The sequence below is a fragment of the Embiotoca jacksoni genome, unplaced genomic scaffold (genome assembly GCF_022577435.1).
Source record: "Embiotoca jacksoni isolate LCO1_2020_lvr unplaced genomic scaffold, fEmbJac1.0.p SCAF_56, whole genome shotgun sequence".
In the NCBI taxonomy this organism is placed as follows: Eukaryota; Metazoa; Chordata; class Actinopteri; family Embiotocidae; genus Embiotoca; species Embiotoca jacksoni.
Window position 1 is genome coordinate 1220696 of NW_027185410.1, and position 12037 is coordinate 1232732.

The window sequence follows — 12037 nt, forward strand, 5'->3', positions numbered from 1 at the left end:
ACAAGCCCAAGGTTACTCTGAATGATCTGCACCCTTTGAATATTGCGATATGCAAAAAAAAAATAGTTGTTTACTCCCATCCCTGAGAAAAAGTCAACGTATGCAATTGCAGCCATTGCCCATCGAAGTTTAAAAGTTCTGCTCATGGACAAATACCTTTTTCTTCATCCCTATCTGGCAGTTGCAAAATAATCTGTCTTGTGATATCACTCAGGCTGGCAAAAGTCAGACAGGTGCAGTGCCTGCTGTAATGCAAGACTATCAGGAAACTGGATCAAACCGGTGAGAAAGAGAAAAGGGCTGTGTCCGTATACCGTACATCCTTAGGTACACTCACATATGTTACTCTTTCGTGATAGTATATTTACTTGTTGGTACTTAAATCTCGACATGTGCCAGGTCCTCTCAAAAAGGATACTGAACTGCAAAACTTTGTGGCTCGTTGGTCTAGGGGTATGATTCTCGCTTCGGGTGTGAGAGGTCCCGGGTTCAAATCCCGGACGAGCCCAAGGGTACTGTGAATGAGCTGCAGCAATTTGAATATTGGGGTATGCAAAAAATTGTGGTTTACTCCCACTCCTGATGAAAAGACAACATATGCAATGGCAGCCATTGCTCAATGATTTTTACACTTTCACCTCATAGACAAATACTGTTTTCTTCATCCCTATTTTGCAGTTGAAAAATAATCTGTCTTGTGATATCATTCAGGCTGGCAAACATCAGAAAGGTGCAGTGCCTGCTATAATGCAAGACTATGAGGAAACTGGATCCAACCACTGATAAAGAGCAAAGGGCTGTGTCCGTATACCATACATCCTTAGGTACCCTCACATATGGTACTCTTTCGTGTTAGTATATTTACTTGTTTAGTACTTAAATCTCGACATGTGCGAGGTCCTCTCAAAAAGGATACCGAAGTGCAGAATTTCATGGCTCGTTGGTCTAGGGGTATGATTCTCACTTCGGGTGTGAGAGGTCCCGGGTTCAAATCCCGGACGAGCCCAGGGTACTGTGAATGAGCTCCTCCTTTGAATATTGGGCCATGCAAAAAATGGTTGTTTACTCCTGTCACTGAGGAAAAGACAAAGTATGTAATACTAGCCATTGCAAACTGCAGTTTACACTTTCTGCTCATAGATTAATGGTTGTTTTTTTTTCATGAAGAGCCCTGATGACTAATGCATGATTTCAGTCTCGGGAAAACTCAAGTGATGTCATGAGTTTAAAAAAGAGAACTTAATACACCATGATCTTGCGAACGATGAACAAGCTTCACCAACGTAAGCTAGAAAATGAATTAGTTAGATGTGGAATTGTTTAGGGTGAAGGTGGCTTCTCTCTTCTGAGAAGTTAGAAAAGGTTTTTCACGTTATTGTCTCAGGAGTAGTAGACTTTCGTGGCTCGTTGGTTCTTGCTTTGGGTGCGAGAGGTCCTGGGTTCAAATCCTGGGTTCAACTCCCGGACGAGCCCAAGGGTATTGTGTATGACCTACAACCTTTGAATATTGGGGTATGCAAAAATGGAGGTTTACTCCCACTCCTGAGGAAAAGACAACATATGCAATGGCAGCCATTGCCCATTGAAGTTTACACTTTCTGCTCATAGACAAATACTGTTTTCTTTATCCATCTTTGGCAGTTGCAAAATAATCTGTCTTGTGATATCACTCAGGCTGGCAAAAGTCAGAAAGGTGCAGTGCCTGCTATAATGCAAGACTATCAGGTAACTGGGTCCAACCAGTGAGAAAGAAAAAAGGCCTGTGTCCGTATATGGTACATCCTTGGGTACACTCTCATATGTTACTATTTCGTGTTAGTGTATTTACTTGTTTAGTACTTAAATCTCGACATGTGCCAGGTCCTCTCAAAAAGGATACTGAACTGCAAAACTTTGTGGCTCGTTGATCTAGGGATATGATTCTTGCTTCGGGTGTGAGAGGTCCTGGGTTCAAATCCTGGACGAGCCCAAGGTTACTCTGAATGATCTGCAACCTTTGAATATTGGGGTATGCAAAAATGTGTGGTTTACTTCCAGTCCTGATGAAAAGACAACATATGCAATGGTAGCCATTGCCTACTGAAGTTTACACTTTCTGCTCATAGACAAATACTGTTTTCTTCATCCCTATTCGCATATGTTACTCTTTCGTGTTAGTATATTTACTTGTGCAGTTCTTAAATCTTGACATGTGCCAGCTGCTCTCGAAAGGTTTGCCGAAATGAAAGTTTGCGAGGCTCGTTGGTCTAGGGGTATGATTCTCGCTTAAGGTGTGAGAGGTCCCTGGTTTAAATCTTGGACGAGCCCTCACGACAAATGCATGACTCCAGTCTCAGTAAAACTCAAGTGATGTCATCAGTTTGAAAAAAAGTACTTAATAAACCCTGATGTTGTAAACGATGAACATGCTTCACAAGTGCTCTTGAAAATGAAAGAGTTACATGTGGAATTGTTTAAGGCGAAGGTGGCTTCAGTCTTGAGAAGATCGCAAAATATTGTCATATTCATGTCTCAGTAGTTGTAGTGTTTCGTGACTCGTTGGTCTAGGGGTATGATTCTCGCTTAGGGTGTGCGAGGTCCTTGGATCAAATCCTGGATGAGCCCAAGGGTACCAGGAATGAGCTGCAGCCTTTGAATATTGGGCTATGCAAAAAATTGTTGTTTACTCCCACCCCTGAGGAAAAGACAATGTATGCAATGGCAGCCATTGCCCATTGAAGTTTACACTTTCTGCTCATAGACAAATACTTTTTTCTTCATCCCTATTTTGCAATTGCAAAATAATCTGTCTTGTGATATCACTCAGGCTGGCAAACGTCAGAAATGTGCAGTGCCTGCTATAATGCAAAACTATCAGGAAACTTGATCCAAGCAGTGAGAAAGAGAAAAGGGCTGTGTTAGGTTAGGTTAGGTAGTTACTTTATTAATCCCCGAGGGGAATTTTTTTTCGCTACAGCAGCATACAGAAGCAATAAGATAATAATAGAACAATAGAAAAGCAATAAAATAGCAGTAAAAATATAAAATATAAATATAAAATGCACAGTATATACAGTACAGTATATATCTATATATATTATATACAAACAACCAAGAACACAGTCAACAGTGTTATTGTTGTGTGATGTATTTTGCCAGAGGTGAGTTATTGTAGTCTAATTGCGGTCAGCAGGAATGATCTCCTGTATCTGTCCTTGTGACAGCGGAGCTGGAGGAATCTTTTGGAGAACGTGCTCCGCTGTCCCTGCAGCAGGTGGTGGAGAGGGTGGTCAGGATTATCCAATATGGATAATATTTTTTTCAGCATCCTCCTCTCCACCACCTTTTCCAGACTATCCAGATTGTAGCCGATGATGGAGCCGGCCTTCTTAACCAGTTTGTTAAGTCTGTTGGTGTCACCGGCTCCAATGCTGCTCCCCCAGCAGACCACAGCAAAGTACAATGCACTGGCCACAACAGACTGGTAGAACATCTCCAACATCTTGCTGCACACATTGAAGGATCGAAGTTTCCTCAAGAAAAGGAGTCGACTCATCCCCTTTTTGTAGACAGCGTTGATGTTGGTCTTCCAGTTCAGTCTGTTGTCGATGAACACACCAGGTACTTGTACTCCTCAACCATGTCCACCTCCTCTCCCAGAACTCTCAGCGGTTGTGGAGCCGTCGTCTTCCTCCTGAAGTCGACCACCATCTCTCTGGTCTTGGCCACGTTCAGGAGCAGGTGATTTCTTCCTGCCCACTCCACAAAGTCCTCCACTACTGCCCTGTACTCGTCCTCCCGTCCATCCCTTATACATCCTACCACTGCAGAGTCATCAGAGAACTTCTGCAGATGTCTTGACTCTGAGTTGTTCTGGAAGTCAGTGGTGTAGAAGGTGAACAGGAAGGAGACAGAACAGTTCCCTGAGGCGCTCCAGTACCACTGACCACCGTATCAGACAGCACACTGCCCAGACGGACAAACTGTGGCCTGCCTGTCAGGTAGTCAGTGACCCAGGAGACGGTGGACGTGTCCACCCCCACCACCTGCAGCTTCTCACTCAGTAGCAGTGGTTGGATGGTGTTGAATGCACTGGAGAAATCAAAGAAAGTGATTCTCACAGAGTCACCGGTTCCATCCAGGTGAGACTGAGCTCGTTGCAGCAGGTAGATGATGGCATCGTCCACTCCCACATGAGGCTGGTACGCAAATTGCAGCGGGTCCAGTGAATATTTCACCAGCGGCCTGAGGTGGGCCAAGACCAGCCTCTCCAGCACCTTCATCACATGAGATGTGAGGGCAACCGGTCGGTAGTTGTTGAGGCCAGATGGAGTCGTCTTCTTCGGTACAGGAACCAGACAGGACGTCTTCCACAGCACCGGGACTTCCTCCTGCTTCAGGCTCAGGTTGAAGAGGTGTTGTAGGACCTCAGCCAGCTGGACGGCGCAGGTCTTCAGGACCCCGGGGCTGATGCCGTCAGGCCCTGCAGCCTTGCGCTGGTGGATTCTCTCCAGCTGTCTCCTAACCTGGCCAGTCGTCACAGAGAGAAGGGGGGATGGGGGGGTCAAGGTGTCGATGGAGGAAGAGCCCTTTGAGATTGAGGGCTCTACGCAGTTCACCAGGGGGGGCATAGGGGGGTACACTCACATATGTTACTCTTTCGTGTTAGTGTATTTAGTTGTGCAGTTCTTAAATCTCGACATGTGCCAGCTAATCTTGAAAAGTTTGCCTAAATGCAAGTTTTGTGGCTCGTTGGTCTCGGGGTATGATTCTTGATTAGGGTGAGAGGTCCTGGTTTCAAATCCTGGATGAGCCCTCATGACAAATGCGTGACTCCAGTCTCGGTAAAACTCAAGTGATATCATCAGTTTGAAAAAAAAGTACTTAATACACCCTTGTCTTGTAAACGATGAACATTCTTCACAAACGTGCACTTGAAAATAAAAGAGTTAGATGTGGAATTGTTTAGGGTGAAGGTGGCTTCCCTCTTCTGAGAAGTTAGCAAAGGATTGTCACATTCATGTCTCAGGAGGAGTAGCGTTTTGTGGGTGTTTATTCTAGAAGTATGATTCTCTCTTTGGGTGCAAGAGGCCCTGGGTTCAAATCCCAGATGAGCCCAAGGGTACTGTGAATGAGGTGCAGCCTTTTAATATTGGGGTATGCAAAAAATGGTTGTTTACTCCCATCCCTGAGGAAAAGACACCGTACATAATGGCAGCCATTGCCCATAGAAGTTTACACTTTCTGCTCATAAACTAATGCTGTTTTCTTCATGAAGAGCCCTGACGAGAAATGCATGATTCCAGTCTCGGGAAAAGTCAAGCGATGTCATCAGTTTGAAAAAGAGTACTTAACACAGTATTAATATTTTGACAGGAATCAGGTGCTCTCGCAAAGGATGCCAAAATGCAAGTTCTATTTGTTCTTATGTGGCTCATTGGTCTAGGGGTATGATTCTTGCTTTTGGTGTTAGAGGTCCCTGGTTCAAATCCTGGATTAGTCCATGGGTCATTTGAATGAGGTGCAGCCTTTGAATAATTTGGTATGTAAACAATGTTTTTTTCTGCCAAACAATTAGTGACTGTAAACAAACTGATATCCGAGTTTGAGAACATTTTATTATCAGGATCAGCTCAATCCGGATGTGAGTTTTTCTCTGACTTCCTGTTCATAGACTGGTTCAGGTTCAGCCTTAAGATCCCTATTTTACCTAGGAGCTCACGTCATTTCTAAAACTATGAGAAAACCAAAGTACCGGCTATAAGAGCAAAATTCCTCAAATTTCCAATTTCTCCTAAATATAGAGAATTACATTTCAAAACCTCAAATGAAATTTACTCCTCAAAGCAAGATTTAAATTTGAGGTAGATAATAGCACTAAAATGGAAACAACTGAACACCTATTTTACACTTGTGAATCAATCCATGGAGATCCTTACAAACGTGGTTAAGATCCAAGTATACCATTAGGATTAACTTTGAAGGACAAAAATGTAATTTATTGTTAACATTATAATCATAACAAAATACTATGTACACAAATGTTAATTTGATAATTCCCCTCCAGTGTATAATTTACTTAAAAATGAACTTAATTTAACCCCTTGTTTTACCCCTTAGTTGTTTCTTTTTGTTTGTTTGTTGTTTTTCCCCATAAATTGTTTTCTCTGTTCTCCCTTGTCTATAATGTTTCTCCATTTTGACATGCATTTGTGAGATATGAACATTGTATTGTATATTAGGAGGTGTGGCATGAAAGCAGATGATATTCGAATGCAATGTCCAGGAACGAGATTGTCATTGTTTCTAAATTCTAAATAAAGTTTATTTAAAAAAAAAAAATTAAAAGAAGAAGGTTCAGACGGAGGGCTGCTGTGAAGTGCCCGACTCTCGTCTGCTTTCCAGGCGAGCCTGGAAGTCCTCTCAAACGAGCCTCTTGTTCACGTCACGTTCACCGGAACCTTGCTTTTATTTTGAAATCATTTCCTCCGCGCCGTTACCGTAATGCCCAGTGTATACACGCACCGCGGAGCAGTGTGGCAGGCTGGGAGCGAGTTTGACAGCATTATTTGAAGCAGACACTCGCGCGAGCGCAGTTTGAAAGACGTCGAAGTATTTCCTGTCACTTCTGAGCTGCACGGTCGCTTGTGGCGTTATTGTGTTTGCAGTGCTCTCAACGCCTGTCACGTGGTAATATGCGCGTTAATGTTTAACTTGTGGAAAGTTGCACGAAGCAAAATAGGTGTCGAAATCAATTCCCAGACAAACACTTGCACACTTCGCTGAACTGCTTCTTGAATCATCTATTTGTACTTGGCAGGATTTGAAGGCAGCAGAGGAATGGCCGCCCTGCAAGCAGCGAAGCGAGCGATGAGGAAAGAAGTGAAGCGGCGCGTTGCAGCGTTGAGTGACGACGAGAAGCGGCGACAGTCGCTCGTCGTTTCACAGATGGTACGTGGACACTGACTGGAAACGGGCACTGCTCGTTCATGGTGCACAGTATTCGCTGGTTTCTAGTTCTGACTAAAAACACGTCTTCTGCCAGCCCACATTGGAGGACAATATTGTCATTCTTCAATAAAACGCCTGGTAATAGTAAAAATACTTCAATGTTTTTGAGTCCTTCAGTTCAGTTTTTCTATTTGATGTAAATCTAGTTGGAAATGAAACAGTAATCCAGATTTGCCGTTGCTGTATTATTCAGTTGACAGCTGGTTGATTGATTCTAGCATTTAAGAATCAACTAAAAATAATTAATGAATCATTGAGCATCTATACGTTTGACCAACTTCCCGTCGGAGGGTTTGTGCAAAAGCTGATAACCAAATTAACAATTAAGTTTTGACATTTTTTGAATGCAGTCTGGCTGAGATAACTGTACATGCAACCTGCTCCTTTATAGTCTGCAGACATGGTGCAGATATCACACAGCTGCCTTGACTGTCTGTTCACTAACTCACAAGCATCTAGATATGGTATCAAGTACTAGTTAATTATAGCAATGTGTTTTATGGAATAACAGCATATATTTATGCTCAAATACAACAGTGTGAAGAAGTTTGATATTGTTGATGTTGGATGGTTTAAGGTTAAGATGATGGGACAACAAAAGCATATTTCCAGTATATGACAAATTGGGACTTGATTCTATATTTGACCGACAATACTGTGCTTTGTTCTGTGAGTAATCTCTGCTCAGGTTTTCTGCCCAGTCAAATTTTAATTGTAGTGATGATAGAAACTATTACTTGTAACGTACTTACACACAGCATTTATTTAACTGATAAGAGTTTTGGCTGAAACAAAAAAATTAACAAACCAAGTTGTAATAAACCATAATTTAACTGAAATGTATTTTGAGGGAAAGCTGCTGTGTTAGGGTTAAGATTAGATTAGATTTTTAGTTACATGATTTTCTATTTCGTAACCTTTTATGGGGGAAAATCATGTATTCAGAAGAAACGAGCAGAATCTGGTTCCACGTTGAACTAAAAGAGAAGCATTGTACTAATTTGGCTTTTTAATCCCTTTATACTTGGATGTAAAGTCTGCAATTGCATAGTTGCATAGTTAGTTTATTAAGGTCAGTTTTGATTGCCTGGATGTATTTTTCTTGTTCTTTTCTTATTTGAAAAGATGTTATGCAGTTATTGGTGGCTAGTAGGAGTGGACATTTTATGATTTGTTTCAGTTGCGATCAATAGGGACACAATTCAAAGTCCAAATGGCGCCACCGCTCAGTTATGTCTTTCTGTTCTCATTTTTGGAGGCAGACAGGAAACGAGGGCAGAGAGAGAATGGTTTTACATGCAAACAGAAATCCAAGGCCAGATTTCAACTGTGGATATATATATATATATATATATATATATATATATATATATATATATATATATATATATATCTCGCGCACTGAAAACTACCACAACAGTCTCTATTCTGTTTGTAGTGTTTTGGGCTGTGACTGATTGCATATTAATCACCTGTATTGTCCTGTGAGACGACTTATTCAACTAATCTAAGTTCTATCTAATCTAAACTAAGATGTTATTTTGTAATCAGTCATGAGAATGTAAAGATCCAGACTCTTGATCAAATCAGATTATTTATTTATTTATTTATATATTAATATCGGCGCTCCTCGGCTCTGTCACCCTTTCTAACTTTCTTTCCTTTGTTTTGTTTTTTCTTTTAGCTGTTCAAGCACCCAAAGTATGTGTCCTCTCAGCGGATCGCCGTGTTTCTCAGCATGGGCGATGAAGTGTGCACTCGGGAAATCCTCCAAGACATGTTTAAATGGGGGAAAAGCTGCTTCATCCCCAGATATGAGAGCAGCGGCAGCAGCCACATGGACATGTTGAAGCTCAACAGCCTACAAGACATGGAGACGCTGCCTCTGACATCTTGGAACATCCGACAGCCTTCTGTAGACGACCAGAGCCGAGAGGAAGCGCTGGCTGCAGGTAAGCAAACACATAACGATGGAATCAACCAGAAACACTGACTCCTCCTCTTCCACCAAGATTCACTGTTCTAAGATCAAAATAGGTCCATGTTGATCCAAGGTTATTGCTCGGCATGTCTTGAAAGTTCATGAAATAGTGAAACGCTTCTTCGTCTTCTCTGTGGACTGCATTTGTTTCCACACCGATGACCATAAAAGGACATGAGACTGAAGGACTGTGTCCATGCAGAGTCACAGAAACTGGGAGAGAAGTTAAGAGAAAATGGAAATAATGCCAAAAGACGAGGAAGCAACAAACTCCAAGAACAACTTCAGTAGGTCTGAAGGAGAAGTGCTGCAGCAGGAAGCGAACAGCAGAGTAAGGATGAGAAATAAAGAATTAAAAAAGATGCATGTATCAGGAGAACAGCGCAACACCGATGATGTGAAAAGAACCGGCAGCTCGCGGCCTGTAACATCCTGCAGCACCTCCCTACCTGCACTGTTCACCTGCACACAGGTCCCGTTCACCCGCAGGTCCCGGTCACCCGCAGGTCCCGTTCACCCGCAGGTCCCGTTCACCCGCAGGTCCCATTCCCCTGCAGGTCCCGGTCCCCTGCCCCTCGTCTGGATCTCCAGGAGCGAACGGCCCAAACACTGACAGACAGCCTCAACACTGGTTACAATCTCAGAAACACTTCAAGAAATTAATTTCATTTTATCAAAAATAAAATATATATACAAATATTTTATTATTATATGTATATAAAATATTATAAAAAATGAGGAATATAAAAATACAATTGTAGATTAAAACATGAATCATACAACAACCAATTATTAGCTCTCCGTTTATGACGCCTGTGTTGAGGTGAAACAAAGGATCGGAGCTGAATGTAACTATATGCAATTAAATACGAGTTTACATGATTTGCGAATGATTATGTTTTTAGTTTCACTTTTACACATCAGCTCATTTTTTGGGAAACAGGGTTGTGCAACAGTGGTGAGCTGATGTCAGATGACGCCAAATCGGAGCTTTTTGGCACGTCACGTTGGCTCTGTGTTCACAAATGAAGATATTAAGTATTTCCAAGAATGAAACGAGAGAATCTAAAACATAAAGGAGGTTCGGTTCTGTTTCAAAGCTGCTTTGCTGCGTGTGACACGTTGTGCCTTCAATCTCTGCACGGCAGGAAATCTCCGGAGCGTCGCGTCGTTCTGCAGCGAAACGTGCTGCCCGGTGTCAGAAAGCTCCGTCTCAGTCCTCCAACAGGACAACGAGTCAAAACACAGCTGAAATCAAGAAGAACAAAACATTGGACTGTTCTGAAGTGTCCTGATCTGAATCCTTTAATCTTTAAACCTGACAGCTGGTGTGAGAGAGGACCGAACTACCTGCTGACACCTGTTGAAGTCTCACGGATGCAGAAACCTCTTGCTTACAGTAATTGTCTCTAAAGGTTGTGCGACAACATATAAGGACCCATCATTTCCCATTTTCATTTGTTTTATTGTTTAAATATGCTGTTGAATGAAAAATGTAAAGCAACTTCTGATTTATTTTTGATTTAATATAGAATAAACAATAGATTACTTTTTTCAGTTTCAAATGATTTCAGGGGAAACTGTGGATTTCTTCTTTTTTCATGGAAGGGTACCAACAAATTCCTCCATGACTCAGTAAAAGTTGAGTGTATCTGAGCTTTTTAAGAACTTAGTGGTTAATTAGCCAAAAGCACACTTGGATGCCTTAATAGAAGGAACACAACTTTAGTTTCAGCCTTTAGTAATTCACGTACAAGTTTTTTGACATACCATTTTTTTTGTCATCCAGTAATCTAATATTGTGTGCATTAAATGCTTCATTATTTTTCTTTTTCATAATTGTATTTAATTATATACAAGTCTTAACTTCAGAAGTGTAAGATTTACCCTCCAAAATTAATTGCAAATCACATGACCATGGACATGTTTTTGTTAATAAATCCTCCATAATTACAGATTAATTCAGACCTTTGACACTGATTGGACCGTCTGCTCTCACTATAAAGGAGGTCTGGACCTGATCTTGATGCCAGGCCTCGGCTTTGACCGGTTTGGGCGGCGGCTGGGTCGAGGGAAGGGTTTCTACGACACCTACTTGGAGCGTTGCAGCAGACACCCCAGAGGAAAGCCCTACACCGTCGCCTTGGCCTTCAAAGAGCAGCTGTGCCAGGAAATCCCTGTCGACCACAACGATGTGCTCATAGATGAAGTCCTGTTTGAGGATGAGAAGTAGCTTGTCGATCACTAGTGATGGTGGATGAACTCAATGCTGGTGTTACATACCAAAGTCAGCTCGTAGTTTGAAATGGTCTTTCCATTTAATACCAGTACAGCTTATCAGTGAAGTCATTTTGACTTGGTGCATAAGGAGAAACCAGTTGAAATTATAATATAAAGACTGACTACTCATTAATTTGATTAATTCCATCTCTTTCCTGCCATTAAGCTACTAATTTAAATTCATACTTGTGTTGAAGGTACGGAATCGTCATGTTTTACGCCAGCGTTCAGCTCTTTATATTCCTTTTCAGATATGGAATATTAAACACTGCTGCTTCGTCATGCTAAGACATGGGTGACTTTTACACGGTGTATTTTTTACATAATCTATGAGCCTTTAGTTTGTGTTGTCCTTGTTTTTTTCCAGCCATTCTGGCAAAATGTTGTTGGCATGTGGACCTGCAAAGTCCCAACTAGAGAGACTGTCATCATGACTCAGAACAGTCACCAGGGGGCTTATTCAGACTTGACAGACATGTTTCAGTACCATCATATGAACACAAAGACATACATGTCTCAAAGGGCAAAGGTCACGCCGATGTTGCCCTGAAGAGCTGTTAAAAGGCCAGTGTTATTAACAACTAAATGACTGAAATGAAGAATACATTTACAATAAACATCAGTTTATAATGAAATGGAAAAAAAGTGCACAAAAATCCCTTTAACTGCTCTCTTATTGTTCCTCCACTCTGTCGCTCATTGAGTTTTTTCCCCACTGAGAAGCTTTTTACTTGTTTGAGCCAGATGTTGGTGAGTATTGAGCCTCACTGCTGGAGCACAGAGGAG

The 12037-nt window shown here is 41.8% G+C and overlaps 1 protein-coding gene and 2 non-coding genes across 3 annotated transcripts; all 3 read left to right on the plus strand.

Moving 5' to 3' along the window:
• Positions 1–436: 436 nt before the first annotated feature.
• On the plus strand, positions 437–508 carry trnap-cgg (transfer RNA proline (anticodon CGG)). Its single transcript has one exon. It is a non-coding gene; the product is annotated as a tRNA-Pro (tRNA).
• Positions 509–934: 426 nt separating this feature from the next.
• Positions 935–1006, plus strand: trnap-cgg (transfer RNA proline (anticodon CGG)). The gene has a single exon. It is a non-coding gene; the product is annotated as a tRNA-Pro (tRNA).
• A 5507-nt stretch (positions 1007–6513) lies between these two features.
• mthfs (5,10-methenyltetrahydrofolate synthetase (5-formyltetrahydrofolate cyclo-ligase)) lies at positions 6514–11546 on the plus strand. The gene is made up of 4 exons (XM_069172921.1): positions 6514–6669; positions 6800–6930; positions 8675–8942; positions 10978–11546. The coding sequence occupies exons 2-4, from the start codon at positions 6820–6822 to the stop codon at positions 11202–11204; spliced, it is 606 nt and encodes a 201-aa protein (XP_069029022.1). The 5' UTR covers positions 6514–6669; positions 6800–6819; the 3' UTR covers positions 11205–11546.
• The last annotated feature ends 491 nt before the right edge of the window (positions 11547–12037 follow it).

What these genes read in the sequence shown, in the direction of transcription:
- mthfs (XM_069172921.1), top strand. Translation starts at nt 6,820, where the DNA reads ATGGCCGCCCTGCAAGCAGCGAAGCGAGCGATGAGGAAAGAAGTGAAG. An exon ending in CGCTCGTCGTTTCACAGATG is followed by an intron (nt 6,931 to 8,674) that starts GTACGTGGACAC and finishes TTTTTCTTTTAG; the next exon opens with CTGTTCAAGCACCCAAAGTA. An exon ending in AGAGGAAGCGCTGGCTGCAG is followed by an intron (nt 8,943 to 10,977) that starts GTAAGCAAACAC and finishes CTCACTATAAAG; the next exon opens with GAGGTCTGGACCTGATCTTG.